Source organism: Humulus lupulus, chromosome 2, assembly GCF_963169125.1.
Source record: "Humulus lupulus chromosome 2, drHumLupu1.1, whole genome shotgun sequence".
Taxonomy (NCBI): Eukaryota; Viridiplantae; Streptophyta; class Magnoliopsida; order Rosales; family Cannabaceae; genus Humulus; species Humulus lupulus.
The window spans coordinates 292292753-292313459 of NC_084794.1; the positions used below are offsets into that span (position 1 = coordinate 292292753).

General features: G+C 41.2%; 1 protein-coding gene across 1 annotated transcript; it reads left to right on the forward strand.

The window, feature by feature from the left end:
* The first annotated feature begins 13362 nt into the window (after positions 1 to 13362).
* On the forward strand, positions 13363 to 20276 carry LOC133819793 (26S proteasome non-ATPase regulatory subunit 1 homolog A). The gene is made up of 13 exons (XM_062253134.1): positions 13363 to 13651; positions 14541 to 14610; positions 14902 to 15007; positions 15212 to 15323; positions 15400 to 15568; positions 16232 to 16686; positions 16800 to 16935; positions 17023 to 17271; positions 17357 to 17577; positions 17673 to 17931; positions 18158 to 18390; positions 18493 to 19012; positions 19380 to 20276. Exons 1-13 carry the CDS (start codon positions 13509 to 13511, stop codon positions 19707 to 19709), a joined length of 3003 nt encoding a protein of 1000 aa, XP_062109118.1. The 5' UTR covers positions 13363 to 13508; the 3' UTR covers positions 19710 to 20276.
* Positions 20277 to 20707: the final 431 nt, after the last annotated feature.

The window sequence follows — 20707 nt, forward strand, 5'->3', positions numbered from 1 at the left end:
CATCTCTCTCATCTGAGTCACATAAGTCACCATTCTCTCCCCTTTGGTTTGATATTCCCTTGAGACTTGCCTAACAACTAGCTGGGAATCGCTGTAGATCTCCAGGTTTGTGGCCCTTACTTCCCGGGCCAGACGCAACCCGCCCAGCATGGCCTCGTGCTCAGCTTCGTTGTTCGATGCCTTAAATTGGAAGCGCAGGGCGTTTTGCAACTGGTGTCCTTGGGGTGATACCAAGATGACCACGACCCCGTTCTCATTCGAAGCCCCGTCCACGAACACCTTCCATACGGGTGCCGCGGGGGCCGCGGGATCGCCCCCCTGGGTGATCCCGGAACACTCCACGCTAAAGTCGACTAGGGCTTACCCCTTGATGGAGACCCTAGGAATGTGGGCTATATCGAACTGACTTAGTTCCATGGCCCACTTTAGGAGTCTTCCAAATGACTCGGGCTTCTGCAACACTTGCCGCAAGGGGTGGTTGATCAGGACTTTTATGGCGTGGGCCTGGAAGTACGACCGGAGTTTTCGGGATGCCATCAGCAGGCAAAAAGTCAGTTTTTCGAGTAGCAGATATCGAGACTCAGCCCCCAATAATCTTTTACTCACGTAGTATATCGGGAGCTGAGTCTTTTCCTCCTCCCGTACTAATGCGGCGCTGATAACGTGCTCGGTCACTGCCAGATAGAGGTACAGAGGCTCCCCGTCCACCGGTTTTGCCAGGATCGGCGCTCGGGCCAGGTTCTCTTTCAACTTTTGAAAAGCTTATTCGCATTCGACTGACCACTCGAAATATTGGCTTCCTCGAAGAACATTGAAGAACGGGATGCACTTGTCCGTGGCCTTAGAGACAAAACGGCTCAAGGCGGCTATCCGCCCGATTAGACTTTGCACGTCTTTATGCTTCCGGGATGAGGGCATATCAATCAGTGCCTTGATCTTATCTGGATTGGCTTCTATTCCCCGAAAGCTCACTATGAACCCCAGGAACTTCCCGGAGGCCATGCCGAAAGTACATTTCTTGGGATTTAACTACATCCCATATTTCCGAATGACCGCGAAGGCCTCAGCCAGGTCGTCCAAATTTTTCCCGGATGTCTTGGACTTGACCATCATATCATCGATGTAGACTTCCATGTTTCGCCCCAGCTGGGCCCGGAACATTCGGTTGACGAGCCACTGATAGGTGGCCCCGGCGTTCTTCAGCCCGAAGGGCATGACAATGTAGAAGTATATTCCCTTGTCAGTTTGGAAGCTTATATGCTTCTGGTCTGCTATATGCATGGAAATCTTATTGTAGTCGGAGTAAGCGTCCATGAAGCTTAAGATCTCGTACCCGGATGTCGCATCCACCATCTGGTCGATCCGGGGAAGTGGGAGGCAATCTTTCGGGCAAGCCTTGTTGAGATCCGTGAAATCGATGCACGTCCTCCACGTCCCGTTTGGCTTCGGCACTAGAATAGGGTTGGCCAGCCACACGGGGTACACAGCCTCACGAATGAAGTTGATTGATGACAGCTTCTCTACCTCCAGCTTGAGGGCCTCGGCCCTCTCCGTTCCCAAGGACCTTCGTTTTTTATGGACAGGGGTCGCATTTGGGTCGATTTTCAACGCATGGCAAATGATGTTGCGGTCGATCCCCGTCATATCTGAGTGAGACCAGGCCAGAATATCCTGGTTCTCCTTAACTTGGGCGATTATGGCTGCTTGGACCTCTGTTGGCAGATTTTTCCCGACTTGGACTACCCTGGTCGGATCGATGTCACTAATGCATACCTCCTCAATCTCAACCACAGGCTCCAGGACGCGATAATATCCTATCCTCGGGTCCAGTTCATCTTCTTCCCGAATCACTCTTCCGACGGGGGGAGGAGGAACCGGGCCGATGACTTCCTCGAAGGGTTCCTCCCGGACCATGTATATTGATCAGGCAGACACGTGGAAGCACTTCCGAGCGCTCTTCTGATCTCCCCGGACTATCCCCACCCCTCCGTTGTCGCAGGGGAACTTCATGCAAAGATGACGGATGGAGGTGATCGCCCTGAACTCAACTAGTGCGGGCCGGCCGAAAATGACATTGTAAGCAGTGGGGCAATCCACCACTACGAATGTGTAGAACTTGAACGAGTGCTGCAACTCGCTTCCCAATGTTATGGGCAACTGGATCTTTCCCATGGGGAGTAACGCATCTCCGTTGAAGCCATAGATATGGGTTGGACACGATGCCAGATCTGCTTCGGTCAGGCCAAAAGCGGGTTTGAACAAGATGTTGACGGAGCTTCCATCATCCACCAGCACCTGGGACACCAGCTTGTTGGCAATCGGGGCGTCGAAGACCAGCGGGTCATGGTGCGAGAAATGGACGTTGCGGGCGTCGTCCTCCGTGAAGGTGATAGGGAGGTTCATCAGTTTTGGGCGCTGAGTCGGGGCTTGGACCAGAGCGCATACCTCCTGATCATGGTCGAGCTTGCTTAGGTAGCGCTTTTGATCATTCCTGGATGGCCCTCCCAGGTGAGGCCCGCCCGAAATGGTGGCCACATGTCCGTCCACGCGAGGGGGTGCCGTCCCGAATGGATAGGGCATTCCGGGGCCAGCTGTTTGCGCGACGGGGACCCCCTGAGGGGTTTGCGCCGCCGGGCCCTGTGCATATCCTCCCTGAGGCGGATATGCTCTGGGGGCACTCGGGACCGCGGGTTGTCCGGGACCTACTGATAGGCCCGGGACTCCCACGGGCATCCTGACCCACTGGTGGAGATGCCCCAGCTTGATCAGATTCTTGATCTCATCCTTGAGCTGCCGGGACTCTTCAATCATGTGACCCATGTCCTTGTGGTAAGCGCACCGTTTGTTGGTATCTCTCGGATTCCTCCCTCCTTTGAACATGGGGGCAGGCTTCCGGTAGTGAACCGCTCTTTCTATGTCCAGGAAGATGTTCTCCCTGGTGTCCACCAGATTGTTGTATTCTGAATATTGGGGCTCATAGCCCCTTTTGCCGTTCTTAGCCGACTCAGACCGATGTTGGCCTTTGCCAGATCTCTTCCCCCGGGAGGGGTTTACGCTTGCCTCTGTTCCCCTCGCCTGAGACTGCTGGGCCCCGACGGGGGCAGCGCTGTGACCCGCTGGCGTGGCTCCATATTTGGAAAAGGGGGCGGACTGGACCGGGCCATACCCTGAAGAGGCAGGATCGTACACCGTAGGGGTGTAAGTAACCCCGGGCGTAACCGCCGAACCTGGGACAACCGGGGGGAGTGATGTAGGGCTGCGCTGGGAATTGCACTTCGTACCCCAGGAATGCGTGGGTACTGGGCTGAGGCGCTGGAGGCCATCCGAACGCCTGGATCTGAGCCTCCTCCTAGTTGATAAAACCCTGGGCCCTCCTTATGAATTCTTCTAAAGTAGCCGCCTTGCTACACTACATGTCATCTTAGAGGGGGGACAGGGCCCGGATCCCGGATTGTAATGCCACCAAGCACTGCCCATCGTCCACCTTGGTTTTGGAGGCCTCCTCTGTAAAACGTTGGATGTAGGCCCTCAGTGTCTCCGCCAGGAGCTGTTTAAGGTTGGCGAGGGCACTGATTTGCATGTCCATCCTCATGGCGGCCATGAACTGTTTGCGAAACGCCGACTGTAGCCCTAACCAGGATTGGATGGATCCGGGCTTAAGTCTTTTCCACCATTCCTCAGCGAGACCGCCTAGGGTGATCGAAAAACAGAGGCACTTGCCGTCATCACTAACGTGGGCCACGGTCATAAGCTGGTTGTATCGGGACAAATGATCCCTGGGGTCGGTGTTCCCGGTAGGTAGTGAGGCTCGGCATCTTGAACCCCTTGGGGAGCACAGCGTCTAGGATGTGCCTCGCACAGGGCTCTTTGTTCTCTTCATCGGAGTCGGTATCCGCTCCTTCCTGCTTGCGGACCAAACGGTCCGTGACTTTTTTCAAAGCGGCCAGCTGCTCCATGAGCTGCCTGGCCATGCCATCCTCCATGGGGATTCTTTCATTCCTCCTGTCGTTGATGTTGTTCCTAAGGTCGCCACCTCGGGGGAGGATCTTTTCCTTACAGGCCCGCTCTTTCCGAGCATTCAGTCCATCGCGTAGATCTACCCGGGATGTGTCATCCCCGGAACTAAGGGCGTGATGCTCCCCGATATGTGGGCATTCCCAGCAATTTTTTTTCACCGAAGCACTGGGGTGCAAAGACCCTTCCCATTTGGCTTGCCCTGGTGCATGTCGGGGCCGAGCATCCCGCAGCCGCGTCCCTTGCGGATTGGTCGGGCGGCCCTGTCCTGGGACGGGGCGCACCTTTTCTTTCCTAGGGAGGGGCCGGGGACGGGTCCCGGCTTTCGGGACGAGGGTATTTTTCTCTCGGGTCTTTCCCCCGGACTTCTTTCTCTCTCGGTCTGGGTTTCCTGGGACTGGCTCAGGAAATTGCTCCGGGGGAGGGGTCAACCTCACATCTTCAGGGGCTTTGGTTCTGGCCTGCGGAGCAGGCTGTTGCGCTCCCGGAGGCGGGCCAGCTGGGATTGGTCGTCGGACCCTGCGCAGCTATGAATGCCTGTAGGGCTTGGAGGGACTCCTGCATCCGCCAAGATGCCTCTGCCTGCTCAGCAATCATGGCCTCTTGATCCAGGACTTACTGCCTCAGTCTAGTCACCTCCAGATCCTCCTGGTTGGGGTCCACTCCTGGGATCTCAGGATTCGCAGCTTTGTCGTGGTATTCCCCCTCATTCCCCTCCTCTTCTTCGTAATAGTCATCCTCGTACTCTGTTCCACCTTCGTAGTCTTGTGACTCGTCGGGGTGGGACGTCTGATGAGGAGCATTCTCAGGTGGACTTTGAGGAAGAGGTTGGGAGGGCAGTGGCTCTCCATTGCCCTGCTCTGGGTTAGTAGGGTCGAAAGTGGTGTCTCTTGTATTCACCATTGTTGTAGAGGTTTGATGTTAGCACTAGCTTTCTCAGGCTCTCAATGAAAGCACCAAAATGTTTACCGAGATTTTTGGAAACTATATTAATAAAAATTAAGCGAGATTAATGATAAAGGATTTAGAAGATATAAACAAGATTTTTACGTGGTTGGGGCGTTAATGAGCCTTAGTCCACGAGCCAGTTGTATTAGAGCTTGGAAAGTCTATAACAATGGAGTTTTTTTTTCTTTTTTTTAGCAGAGTAACTGTATACAAGCCAAAAAGAGATATCTTCTCCAATACTCTGCCACTTGTATTTATAGGCTCACGGGAGCACTGGGCTTGGGCCGGGCTGACCCGAGCCCAACAAAGGTATAAATACCACTGGCTTCTCTATCGGAAGCCCAATACAAAGGATAAAAGCATAAAAGACAAACAGTGATCAGAGCCCACTGGGGCAGCCCAAAGCCTATCTATCACCCGACAAAATGGGGCTTTTGGTCTAGGCATTCCTAGTTACGGGGTAGATTTGGGGGACAAGATCAGTCAGGGTAGTGGCAGCACAGGTCTGAACCAACAGCGCGCAATCCCGAGGTGGCCTTTTCCGCAGGTGAAACGTGGGGACAACTCCCACGCTTCATGGGGCGGAGTCAGGGTCACGGATGCTTTATCCTGCCAACCCTGATGACTTGACCTGGGTTCGTTTACCTCTGTCCCTCTTCGTTTACCGTAAGCCCAGATCATCTACATAGAGTCCGGATCATTTTACCAGGCTCCGGGACCATTTGCATACATCACGACCGTAACCCCAAACAGTTGTACGTCTCCCGAATGATCGTCCCGGATCATTCTTCCTGGACACCGTTCGGGTCTGGACCCACACTTGGGCCGTCGATGTCGGTCACTCCCTGCCAAACGGGCCTGGACTGGACCCAAACCCAATTGCCCAGTTAGTGGGCCTGGACCATCGTCCCGGGCCCAAGGCAGGAAATGGGGATAACATATTCCATTTGAATCATTTTTCTCATGTATGCATACTTAAACACTCTCATTATTTTATTCAAACTTTGTTGCTAGCTATAGTTTGATTAAAATAGTTACCCATTTAAAATAGTGATTTTGACTATAGTCAACACCCCCACTATTTTATAGTTTAATATCCAAGATAAACATTTTCCTTGAATATTAATTCTAGAAACCTCTTTGTTTCTGAAATTCTCCTTTATGTTTTAAATTGATTCCTTCTTGAATCAAAATATTATAAACAATGACTTTAGACACCAAACATGTCTAGATTTGTCTGTTCCATACACATATAGCCAATGTGATTTAGAATGCGAAATTCCGAATCACATATTTGATAGGATGACCAAATTAATCAATTATTATCAACAAAATAAATTGATTTAAATTTTGGAGCATCACCCCCACATTTCTCACATAGTGATAATAAAATATCACTTTAAAATAGAAATCTCTTCATTTCTATTAAGTTGTTTATCCTCCAAGATAAATCCAGACATATGATTCTCAAAGTTCATCGTGAGTCCTCTATGCCGCATGATAAACTCTCAAGATAAAACCTCAAAGTTTGTCTTGATTTATTTACTTGCTAAAGCAAGGCACACTCCTTTCAAAACAACTTTTACTTTTAGTTGTCTAAATAATCTCAAAATCATTTAAACAACTTTTGTGCATTTTTAAGAGTATCTTAGAGACTCTTTTGCAAACATCAATTTGATATCCATTGATTTTCTCATCAAAATCAAAATCAAAATGTCAATTTTTAAACACTTTAAATCAAAGAAAATAAACCATCATTGATTTATTTAAACACTTTGATTTCTTATGTTTTTGTTTATAATTATTTCCTCATTGAGATTAATTTAAACATATCACCATCTTTAACCAAAATGAATAAAGTTCTCTTTTATTCACCATTGGTGTAAAGATTCAAAATTGTTTCTCCAATTTTAAAATGTCTCCTCATTGAATATTTAAGAATTATTGTCACTAAATAATTCTCAAAAATATTTCATTTGACCACACTCTAGACTATAAGTCTATTGAGTCAATATGTCATCCCACAATTTTTTAATCCACTTTGATCCATTTTTCTTGCAATGGCAAGACACAATCATTAAAAGATGTAACCCCCTTAGATTCATCTTTTCTTATCTCATAAAATGTGATCATCTTTTAAATGAGAAAATTTTAAATTCTCAAATATATTTCATTTATTCACAAATCACATACTAACAATAATATAAGATAAAACTTATTAAAATCTCACAAATGTTTACAAGATTATATTTCAATATAATTTCACATTGTTATCAACATATATGACTTATATTATATTAATATGGCTCTTTATTAATATGAAAACATGAATTACAAATATCATACACTTATGATTTCATATTTCTATTGATTCACAAAATCAATATATTTATGCATGTCATATAGAACTCATAAAATTGCCATTTTAATAACTTATCATTATCACATAATAAGACAATTCTATAACATGTTAACATATTACCCAATAATCTACTAGATTATTTACATATTAATCACATAACAAAAACTCAGGATATTATATTATTTTCTAATCTAACCACTAAAAAACAAAGGAGATTAGAAAACAATGAACCTCATTTATAAACTTTTCTTCTTCTCATTTCTATCACTAAATGAAAACCATTAGATCTTCTAAGAAAACCAAAGAAGAACATTACCTTATCTTACCATATTTTCAAAGTTGGATCCTCATATGATCTCCATGGTTTCTCCTTCCATTGAAAAAGGAACTTAAGCTTTTGATTGTTAGAGAATATATTTTATTGCTCAATGGAAATATGGAAAAACCAAAATACAACTCTATGCAAAGAATACAGTAGACAAGGTAATTGATTAAATAAATATTACAACTCAATTGCTCAAAATACAAGTAAATAGAAATAAGATAAGGAAGAGAATTATAAGAACTAAAACCCTAAAACAAAAGACACCAATAAATATGTAAATAGAAATAGAAGTAGAGGATTACAAACTCAATACACTAATAATACAAGAAGAACAACATATTGAAAAGATCAATGGAAAAAATAAACTCTCACACAACCAAAGTGTAGAGTAGTGGGGATCACCAACTTTAACAAGGTTCAAAACCTTTGTCCAAAAACTTATTTCCCCCTATTCTCTAAGCACTAAGGGATCTCTGAAGGAAATAGCTCTCTGGAATTATCAAGCCTCTATGGTGTATTTTCCAGCCAAGTGCTTTGTGGATGGAAAATTATGTGTCTTACAAGTGAGCATTAGGCTCCTATTTATAGAGTTTGAGATACCCCTTTGAATTTCAAATTCCACCAACCCCCATGGCTATTACCAATGTTTAATTGGATGTTTATGGAATTAAAATTGAGATTTGAGAGTTATTTGGGATGTGAGAACCGTTCAATTTGGAAAAAACTGAAAAACCATATAGGCTGTCAGCCTCACTGGCCGCGGCCAGAACTTTTCAGTGGCCGCGGCCACTGGCTTCTGTCCCCCAGGCTGCGGCCACTGAAAGTCAGTGGCAGCGGCGACATACCTTTTTCAGCACAAAAAAGTCATTTTTCCAAAACGTCCCAAATTATTTCCCACATGATTTTGTAACCTCCAAACACCTATTGGGAGTTAAAAACATGTATCCAACAACCATATTTCATCACGGCTTTGTGAATCCAATCTCAAATGTGTAACATATAATATACACATTATTGGGTAATATTTGGGAGTTACAAATTTGTAACTGATTTTGTAACTCCAAAATATGTTACATTTTGCCACACACATGTGTCCAATTTTGTGACTCTCAATAATATGTTACAAGGTGTGACAAATCACATTTTGTCACATTATTTAATCTAACATTATATTATATGAAATAATATAACATATATCATATGTCGAAAATCCAAATGTAGGCCATTCAGCATGCTTACTTAACGATTGCTATCATAATTAGGATCATGCATAAACATAGAGACTCAAGCTCTGAACAATCTCATATTCAACATTCATGGCATGCCCTAACCACATGTTTCTCGTGCATCACATACTGGGTGTAGTTTTCTTACCTTTGGTTTGAGCGAGAAATAATAAATGAACGACCCCTGAGAAAGATCAATCATTTAATCCCTTAGCGGTCACCTAGTCATAACCAAATACAATCTCCATTAATGAAAATCAACAATGAAAGGGTCTTGACCTAAACCTCACTCCCTGGACCCCGAATTGTACCCAAACGGTGAGTAGATTCGATCCCGAGCCTTAGGAATTGAAACCCCGAGCCAAAAACCCTTAAAACAACCAAAATATGCATATGAGAAAATAGGGTAGCGCTACCCCACCAGTGCTACAACCAGGGGCAATTTGCCCTGGCTAGCACTGTAGCGCTCCCCTTTGGGCGCTATGGCGCTAGGACCAAGCAGAAATGACCCTGGTTCTTCCTCCTTTGAATCCCCCATTTACAACCTGAAAAACAAGCTTCTAAACTCCATTTAAATCACCAAATCAACCCAAATATCATCTACACATATCCTAGGCATCATAGCCCAAGTAACCCTAGCCAAAACATCCTTCAAACTCTCAATTTTCCAACTCAAAAACCAAACTGAATCTCCAAATGAAAACAAAGCAAGAACAAGAGATTCTATGGTTAAAAACTCACCTCAATCTCAGCAACACACCCTCTTCAATGGTGGAACACAACCCTGGCTTATCACAGCTTGGTTCCCTAGCTTGATTCCTCAAAATAAGCTTCAAAATCCAAAGAGAAATGGGAGAGAAATGATGTACAAGAGAAGGAAAAGATGATGCTCTATTTTTTCTACAACCTTCTAAGCTTAAATGGCTGAAACACATCCTTTAGGGTGAAAAGACCTAAATGCCTTCATGCCTAAATAAAAGCCTTAATAGCCACCAAGGGCAAAATTATCCTTTCCCACCTATCTCGTTAATCATAATTAACACCCTCCAATTCTCGATACTTCCAATATTCTCAAATGTTAATAAATCAACTCCCATTACCCTTTAATTCCCGGCAATGTTCTAATCCTCAAATCACCCCGAGCCCCGAAATTAACCCCCCTATGATCGGACCAAAAACTTGTATTCCATGATCGTCTCATGCCGAATGACTCGAACAAATCCACATATAATGTGGTAATATTCTTAATTCACCCACATGCATGAAAATACACAATTACGCCCTCAACAGGCCAAATTACTAAAATGCCCTTATAATTAAAAATGAACCTATATGCATGCAATTTATCATCATATTATAATATAATTCACATAAAGATGCATATAATCATTAAATAACATAATAAATCAATTATGGCCCTCCCGACCTCCTAATCAAGGTCTTAAACCTTATTAGGAAATTTGAGGCATTACAACTATCCCCTCCTTACAGAAATTTCGTCATCGAAATTTATCTGAACTACCCGGAATAAAAATTCCGCACAACTGATTCCAGTTTCCCAGGTCGTTCCCTCGACCTCACTGTCTCTACAACATACCTTGACTCAAGGTATAACTTTGTTCCTCAGAACCTTATTCTTTCTTTTAAAATCTGAGCTGGTTACTCCTCAAAAGATAACTTAGCCTCAATCTCCAAATTCTCATAACTCAACACATGAGTCTCTTCTAACCCATGTCCTCAGCATGGAAATACAAGCTACATTGTGTACAACTGACATTGTCAATGATAAGGCCAATCTAAAGGCCACCTGACCTGTCTTATCCATGATTCACATGGTCATAATAATCTAGGGCTCAACTTGCCCTTAACTCCGCACCCCTTTCCATGGTGATACTTAAGGAAGACACAATATTCTACTTGGAACTCCATGTTCTTGCTTTTCAATTCAGTAAAACGTTTCCATTTATTACGAGAAGTGAGCATCCAAGCTCTAACCTCTAATAATCTCAATGGCTCCCTGAACTACCTCAAGATCCAAAATCAACACCTCACTCATCTCATTCCAATGAACAGGTGATAAACATCCTCTATCATACCTCATCTCATAGAGTGCCCTTCCAATACTGGATAACTCTCTATGTCTCTCTGATTCACCATTAGTCTAAGGATTATGAACTGTACTGAATTCCATTTATATACTCATCGCCTTCCTTAACCCTTCCAAGACCCGGAGGTAACAATAGAGTCTTCATCTAATAAGATAGACCTTGAATTCCATGAAGGCGCACTACATCTTTCACATAGAGGTCTGAATAATGAACAATTGTGTTACTTGTTCTTACTGATAGAAATGAACTCACTTGGAATATTGGTTTATAATGATCCAATCCAACTCATGCTGGCCCACTATCCTGGGCAGCCCCACCACAAAACTCATCGCGATGTTTCCTTTTTTCCATTATAGAATACTCAAAGTCTACAATGGCCTTACTGATTTCTGATGCTGTGATTTAACCTGCTAACAGGTTAAGAACTTTACCATGTACCATTATGTCCCTCTCCATCACAGGCCACCACTATAAAACTTTCAAACTCTGGTACACTGTCATGATGCCTGAATGAAAAGAATAAGAAAGTAGCATGAGATTCATCCATAATCTCTCATTTAATCTCAGTGTCCACCGGATTCCAAATATGATCCTTATACCACAACAAATTCATACCTGACACTGCAAAACCCTTAGCTAATACAGCTAAGACATTCTCCTCAATTTTCCTATTTGTGGTTCACTTAATTGATTCCCTTTTGATCATCTCTGAAAGAATAAACTCAAGTATAAAACTGGCCACCTGGCCTACTAGAAACTCTACTCTAGTTCTGGTCAGATCCTTTAACCAACATGTTGCATAAGCAATCACTTCTCCCTGTCATAGAGGCGTCATAACAACCTGCAAATTGATTTTGATCTGCAAGAAGACTCATAACTCTTTCCCGAAACACATATAATATCCTGCCCATCCAAGGAAATTACTACCCCTAAGGCGTTCCTTGACCTTGGCAAATCTCCGCAAAGAATACATCACGATACCATCGTTCAAGACGATCATAAATCCAATTCAGATAATTTTTGAATACTCTGTCCATCTAATTCATCAAGACAACTCAACATTAATTACCCTCTAAAATCATAACTCAGCACTCCTAGTGCCCTTTTCTAATATAATAGTCTTCTATTTAACCTTCTCCCTGATCTCTAACTGGTACTAACCAGATCTAAGATCCACCTTAGAGAATTCAACCTTATCCAATAACTGAGCCTTAAATTCTTATGACTTTGTTGAAGCCGTTCAAAACAGTGCTCTAGACCTGATTCCTTTCCTGACACTAATCCAACCACCATTCTATCTCTTCATATAAAGGTAACCCTGACAAATCCCCTGGAAGCACATCCAGAAACTCACTGACTAATCCAGTCTGTCCTAATTCCTTCCGGTACAACCTAAGTGGTATCTACCACACTAGCTAAGAGTTCTATGCATCCCCCTACAATAAAACTCTAGCTCTAGATACCGATGTCATCAGCATACAAAATCCATGCACAGTGCCAACTACTACAAGGCTTCCCACTCTCAAGCCCAAGAGTTAATATCCTTTCCTTGCATACTAGCATTGCCTCACACTTGGCTAACCAATCCATATCCTGAATCATCTTGAAATCACTCATAATCAACCTTATCATATCACTGATGAGTCCTTTTTATCATAACCCAACTCATCTCTATGCCTATCTATGTGCAACAAACAAATAAACAGCATGACACCAAGCTAGTCAACACAATATAAAAATCAAAACTAGATAGCTGACCTGCCACCCCTGAGGAACAAGTCTCAGTCTCTACTGCATCGAAACGAACACTCGAGCTGGAGTCGAGCTGTCCATTCCCTTTTGCTCATCCTTTCTTAGCCTTGGACTTGATTTAGTTTTTTTTTTTACAAAAGATTTTGATTTAGATTTTGAAGAAGAAGTGAAGACTAATGTCATTGTGTTGATTTTGTATTACTCAAAATAATTTATATTTTATTTTTTTTAATTATTTAAGTGTTTAATTAATTAATAAATATCGGAAGCATTTTGGTCATATTAAAAAATTGTTTGATTAAAATCAGGCTCAGGGTACTATTTTGTTACATTTTACATGACGCAGAGTCTGAATTATCATTTAACAAAATAGATGGTTCGATTAATAACTTTTGCAAAATATAGAGTCCAATATAATATTTAACCTAATTTACATTACCCTTAAAAAATTATATTTCCATAAATATCACAACTTTGTTATTTTAAATAATTTAGGTTAATTTAATGAACATAGAAGGGAGATCTTTGCTTTCTTTTTATTTTATTTATTTATTTTTGAATAGGCTGACTTGTGGAGTAAGTTAGGAAAGGAAACCCAATACTAACAAAGAAGTATATCCCCAATTTCGTTTCCCTTTTGGTTTCACTATACTATCTCTCTTCACCCATTTTCGAATTCTGCTCTCTTCAAAAACCCCAACCCTAGAAATTACCAGAGGGCTTTCAATCGAAACCCTAGGTCCTCTTCTATCGATCCGATTGCACCTCCGGTTATGGCGACTACGGTGAGCTCGGCCGGTGGCCTTTTGGCTATGCTCAACGAGACCCATCCTCTACTTAAGCTCCACGCCCTCTCTAATCTCAACAATTTGGTCGATAGTTTCTGGCCTGAGATCTCTACCAGCGTCCCCATCATGTACTCTCTTTCTCTCTCTGTATATGTACAAAGTTGTTTGCTTTAGTTTCTTCGATGTGTTTTTAGGGTTCTTGTTGTTCATGATCTGTTTGTTCACGTGGGAATTGAGGATAATCTGAGAGGGATTAGTTGTTGGGTTTTCGGTCTTACAATGCGGCTATTAGGGTTCTGATAGAAAGTGACACGAGTCTATAAATATAGTTGTTTAGTTTACTTGAAATTTTGTTAAGATTCATTTCTAGAATTATCATAGATGGGAGTCTTTTGTTTCAAAATTGGGGCTTGATTGTTTTGTGAACGCGTTTATGACCAAGGGGGCAAGTTTTTTCTTGAATTTTAATCTATACATTGTTGTAGTCAGGTGGTTACTTAGTAATAATCCAGGAGACAATACTGAGAAAGTATAGATATTGTTGGAAGCTGTAAAAGAAGAAGTGAGAATCAAAGCATTGCGATCCGGTTGAACCTTTTATCAATTATCACTGGTTCCAGGGGTACCTATATGTTGATTCTTCACAATTTCATTTTAAATATGTAGATGGTCTCAAATATGGAACCTGGGTTTATCAAAACCTTACCGGTTTATTTATTCACTTTCTCCTCTCATTTTGAGGATTAACATGGTGATGTCTACTGGCTAGTAGCTCATGCTCTTCTAAAATGAAGTTGATAGCTTCTCATTGTGTCTCGTAATTAGTAGTTTATTACTTTATTTAGATTGGGACATTTTCTGTTTGCGTGTTTTAACAATCTTATTCACACTAGCATGTAAGTTGTGATATTATTTGATTATTTATTCATTGATGTTGGATATATTTAAGTTGTGTGGCCTGATACCCATATTCGTTTATCTTTTATTAGAAAATAAAGTTGATGTATTCTTTTGCAGAGAGAGCTTGTATGAGGATGAGGAATTCGATCAGCACCAACGACAACTTGCTGCACTACTTGTGTCGAAGGTTGTTAATAAAACAAACTCTCTTCTTTCCTGTCTCGTTGATTTTTTTGAGATCGCTTATCACTCTTTTCTTCAAATAAGATGAAGTGTTATTTTCTTAAAACTAGTGCGTTATTCTTTTTTGCTGTAAAAGAGAGAGAAGAATATGCTATGAATTATCACTGACCATTTGGAATTGTGGCTGTGCATACAAGTTTCATTACTTCTGCTCAATGCTGCTTGCATAGTGATCTCTACCTTTGTGGTTTCTTACATGGATTATTTGTTATTTATTTATTTTCTTTTGGCTTAGGTTTTCTATTATTTGGGTGAACTTAATGACTCATTGTCATATGCACTTGGAGCTGGTTCCCTATTTGATGTGTCAGAGGATTCTGATTATGTTCATACTCTTCTAGGTAAGTTTTTCTTACTCTGTAGTTCAGTTATTAAATCTGTTTGCTTTTAGGGGCTGAAACTTATGTGCAATTTAAGGTTTTAAACTGGGGAAAAGTAAAATGAGAAAAAAGGTATAATTTAATTGAGAAGTAGCGGCTTCCATGTCTCTTTTTGAAGATACTTAAATCATATATTATTTACGTGAAATTGGCTTTCTTTTTCAGCTAAAGCTATTGATGAGTATGCCAGTCTCAAGTCTAAGGCAACAGAATCAAATGATGAAGCAACAAAGGTGGACCCTAGGTTGGAGGCCATTGTAGAGAGAATGCTAAATAAGTAAGTAGGTTTACCTGATTTGGTTTCATAGCATACCTCAGTTATTATGCTTGCTTACATAATTTATTCAATTTAGGTGCATCTTGGATGGAAAATATCAACAAGCTATGGGAATTGCAATTGAATGCCGAAGATTGGATAAACTCGAGGAAGCAATCACAAAGAGTGATAATATTCATGGAACTCTATCATATTGTATCAATGTCTCTCATTCCTTTGTGAATCTCCGTGAATATAGACAAGAGGTGACTACATGATTTTTATTAGATTATTAGAGCATATTTGGTGCACTGTATAAGAACTTAGTATTGTATTAATTAAATACAATTTCAATGTTTGGTAGAAACTTTGTAGTGTATTACATGGACAATGTCTAATCTTTATACAATACGGATTGTATTATGTCGTAGTGTATAAATTTGTTTATCACATTGTATTATACAATTTCACTTTTCTCTCATATTCTCATATGCTTTCTCTCACATCTCTCCTCATCTTTGCTCATATTATTTTCTCTCTCCTCACATTCACACACATTACTTTCACTCACCATTTCTTTCATCACTCTGAAATTTTTTATTTTATTCCATTTTATAAAAAGTTAATATTTATGACGGTGTAAATAATTAAGATGCAATGTAGTTTAAAGCCAAGCATAATATCGTATAAGAATAATACAATGCAATCCAATACTATACAATACAATAAAGTGTACCATATATGACCTTAGTGATGTATTGTATAGGACTGTCATATCTCATATATAATGTTTATGTTTTAGATAGTTTCTTTCTGTTGTTGGTTTTTTGATACCTTTTTTGCTGTATTGTAACACTTAACGTCTTGAGGGAATTTATTGCACTTATGATTGAGTTGTTTTCATGTGTTGTGCAATTTTGTTCTGTCAGGTACTTCGTCTTCTTGTCAAAGTTTATCAAAAGCTGCCTTCTCCTGACTACTTGAGTATTTGTCAATGTCTCATGTTCTTGGGTGAACCTGAGGGTGTTGCTAGCATATTGGAAAAGCTTCTTCGTTCTGAGAACAAGGATGATGCCCTCCTGGCTTTTCAAATAGCCTTTGATCTTGTAGAGAATGAGCATCAGGCTTTTCTCTTAAATGTGAGAGATCGCCTTCCAGCTCCGAAAGATCAACCTACAGAGTCAGCGCAGCCGAAATCCACCGAGGCAGAATCTTCCCAAAGTGAAACTGCTGCTCCAGAGGATGTACAAATGAATGAAGTAACTTTGCGCGAAGCAGATCCAAGTGAAGTGACATATTCAGAGAGGTTTACAAAAATCAAGGGAATTTTGTCTGGAGAGACATCAATACAGTTGACCCTGCAATTTTTGTACAGCCACAACAAGTGAGGCATTCATATTCTTTAAATCCTGTTCTTTTGAAGTTCATAAAATTATTTTGGTTCCTGAGGAAGTGTATTGGATGGGTGCTTACATCATTGTTCACATTTGTCTACAGGTCTGATCTTCTAATTTTAAAGACAATAAAGCAGTCTGTTGAAATGAGAAATAGCGTATGTCATAGTGCAACAATTTATGCCAATGCTATTATGCATGCTGGAACTACTGTGGACACATTTCTCAGGGAGAACCTGGTAAATCATTTGTGCTACAATTTGTTGACCTTTTTCCTTTGTTATGATTAGTTATTTATTATGACTTTTCTTTTGTTGAATTGACAGGACTGGTTAAGCAGAGCCACAAATTGGGCCAAATTTAGTGCTACCGCAGGGTTAGGTGTTATTCATAGAGGTCACTTGCAGCAGGGAAGATCACTAATGGCACCTTACTTGCCTCAGGGTGGGGCTGGAGGTGGTGGCAGTCCATACTCAGAAGGTGGTGCTCTGTATGCTCTTGGTCTCATTCATGCCAACCATGGTGAGGGTATCAAACAATTTCTTCGTGATAGCCTACGGAATACTAATGTTGAGGTAATACTTTAATGCATCAAAGTTCCATAACTATCATTAATTGCTCTCTCACCACCAAACTTTGATGAGTTTTTTTAATGCGCAGGTTATTCAACATGGTGCATGCTTGGGTCTTGGTTTGGCAGCTTTAGGAACTGCTGATGAGGACATTTATGACGATATTAAAAGTGTGCTATATACTGACAGTGCTGTTGCTGGTGAAGCTGCTGGCATCAGTATGGGTTTACTCATGGTTGGAACGGCAAGTGAGAAGGCTAGCGAGATGCTTGCTTATGCTCATGAGACCCAGCATGAAAAGATCATCAGGTAAAAGTGGTTTCATGATCTGGATGCTGTATTGAAGTTTTCTATGAAGTTGAAAATTGTGTTTAATTCTTGCTTACATGGATATTGTGTTACAGAGGATTAGCATTAGGAATAGCCCTTACAGTCTATGGAAGGGAAGAAGAAGCGGACACTTTGATTGAGCAGATGACTCGTGATCAAGATCCTATTCTACGATATGGTGGTATGTATGCATTGGCACTGGCCTATAGTGGTACTGCAAACAACAAGGCCATCCGCCAGCTACTTCACTTTGCTGTATCAGATGTGAGCGATGATGTTAGGAGGACTGCTGTTCTGGCGCTTGGGTTTGTACTGTATTCCGAGCCAGAGCAGGTTGGTGGGCTTTTCCTTTGACACTCTTAGTGGTCCATTTTTTTCCTCACGTTCACTGGAGTAATTTAGTATTATCTTGCTTGTGGCCATTTTCCTTTGTCAAAATAATTATTCTGTTTTCATTTATATTTGAGATTATGATTCTCTCTCTCTGCATATATAGGTTTGCAACTGCATGGTACTCAATTTGTTTCATTACCTAATTTGTCTGCTTTGTGAATTGCAGACACCTCGAATTGTTTCCTTGCTATCTGAGTCTTACAACCCACATGTTCGATATGGAGCGGCTCTTGCAGTGGGCATCTCTTGTGCTGGTACTGGGCTGAGTGAAGCTATTTCTTTGTTAGAGCCTCTGACATCAGATGTTGTTGATTTTGTACGTCAAGGTGCTCTCATTGCAATGGCTATGGTCATGGTTCAGATTAGTGAAGCCAGTGATTCTCGTGTTGGAACATTCAGGTACAACATTACTATATCCAGATCTTTAAAGTACTTATCGACAAATATTTTATTGCTTTTATGATACTACTTTATTATGTTCTGTATTTTACTGTAATATAGGCGACAGTTGGAAAAAATAATTCTCGATAAGCATGAAGACACCATGAGCAAGATGGGAGCCATCCTGGCCTCCGGAATTCTTGATGCTGGTGGAAGGAATGTCACCATAAGGTTGCTCTCTAAGACGAAGCATGATAAAATTACTGCAGTTGTGGGTCTTGCTGTTTTCAGCCAGTTTTGGTATTGGTACCCCCTTATTTATTTCGTAAGCTTGGCATTCTCGCCTACTGCTTTTATTGGACTGAACTATGACTTGAAGGTTCCAAGGTTTGAGTTCCTATCACACGCAAAACCTTCACTCTTTGAATATCCTAAGCCAACTACAGTACCCACTACCACGTCAGCTGTAAAACTTCCCACTGCTGTTCTGTCAACATCAGTAAAAGCCAAAGCTAGGGCTAATAAGAAAGAAGCAGAGAAGGCCATTGCTGAAAAGTCAACGGCTGCAGAGCCTTCGGCTGCTGGGGCAACTGCAGGAAAAGGGAAATCATCTACTGAGAAAGATGGAGACTCTATGCAGGTAAAATCAGTTGATTGCTGTTTTCTACCTCATAAGCTTATAGTATCTTCTTGGGTCTTTACTTCCTTTTGCGCCTTTTCATTCCCCGTTGTTATTATTTTGAGATTTTCTAAGAAGTGAAAACCTTTACTGAAACTTGACCTATATATATATGTGTGTATAAAATGAAATCGGGTTTGGAGAAGAAGAGTGAAGACCAAAAAAAAAGAGAAGTTTCATTTATAATCTGTTGTATTTTTACGATTGCACAAATACAAAGGTGGCTATAATTACTAGTGTTTGTAATGCATGTGCTGCAGTGGCTATAACTGCCGCCTTTATTTATGTCATCGTATTTTGTACTCTGATCCAATTCTATACTTGGCAGGTTGATACCCCATCAGAGAAGAAATCAGAGCCTGAACCTTCTTTTGAGATTCTGACTAATCCAGCCAGGGTTGTCCCTGCTCAAGAGAAACACATCAAATTTCTGGAAGAAAGCAGATACGTGCCAGTGAAGCTAGCACCCTCAGGGTTTGTCCTCTTGAGAGACTTGAGACCTACCGAGCCTGAGGTGCTCTCACTTACAGATACACCCTCATCTACTGCATCACCAGCTGGGGGAGCAGCAGCGGCAGCAGCACAGCAGGGTTCCGGTTCAGCAATGGCAGTTGACGAGGAACCTCAGCCACCTCAACCTTTCGAGTTTACCTCATAAATCTGATTGTAGTGTTAATTTTCCTTCATTGTGGTTGTCATGGTTTATCGGCAGAGATTGGGGGCTTCTTTGTGGAGACTGATGCAAATTGTTGCAAATACTCCTGCGATCACGACTAGTTGTGGCTATCTGAAGTTCTATTTGCCACCAATGGGTTTCTCCATGCCCGGCTACTTTTCTTCCCTCAGTTATGGTTGAGATCTCTTTTATACTGTTTTTCATGATTATTTATACTCTTATGCTTAAAAGTTGGGGAGGTCTAGTAGCTCCAATTGCCTTTCTTGGAGAAGTAAAAAAAAAAATGTATACTGTACAATCCCCCTCCATCCAATGGGACATTTTTTTATTCCTGCCAGAACCTTGTGACTGAAGAACGGCAAGGACAGCAGAGCAGTCTGCTTGTTTTGCTCATTTCTGGGGTTTCTATCGTCTTCATTTTCGTCTATGCATTAGGTTTTCATTTTTTACATTAGTTCCTCCCAAATGTCTCTCTCTATCTATTCAATCCTTACATTGTTGAAATGCCCTTTAGATTTCGTGATGGAATGTCTGTTACTTCTTTGTTGAGTTTATTCCACACTATGAGTCCAAGGTGATGATGAGTTGACTATCAATGGTGTCTCTCATCTTCAACTCTGCTATTCACTCGACTGACACAAACAACGTTTAAATTATTATTTTAAATTGATGTAGAGATTTAAAACTGAGAATTCATCCATATTTTATGCTTTTGAATTTATTCAATATGGTTTCGATGTGGTTTCAAAATATATTAATCATAAACTGGTTTTTCGTGAAAAGAAAAATTACAAGTACCAAGGTAATTAAAATAAAGGTAAATACACATTTGGTATTTGTGTTTTATTGAGACATTTATCAATCGAGACTTTCTATTTGTAAAAATTGCATAGTTTGGTACCATTTTTAAATTTTTAATATTCCTATATTACCATTCATTTGAGTGTTTTATTTCATTTTCAATTATTTTAATATGATTT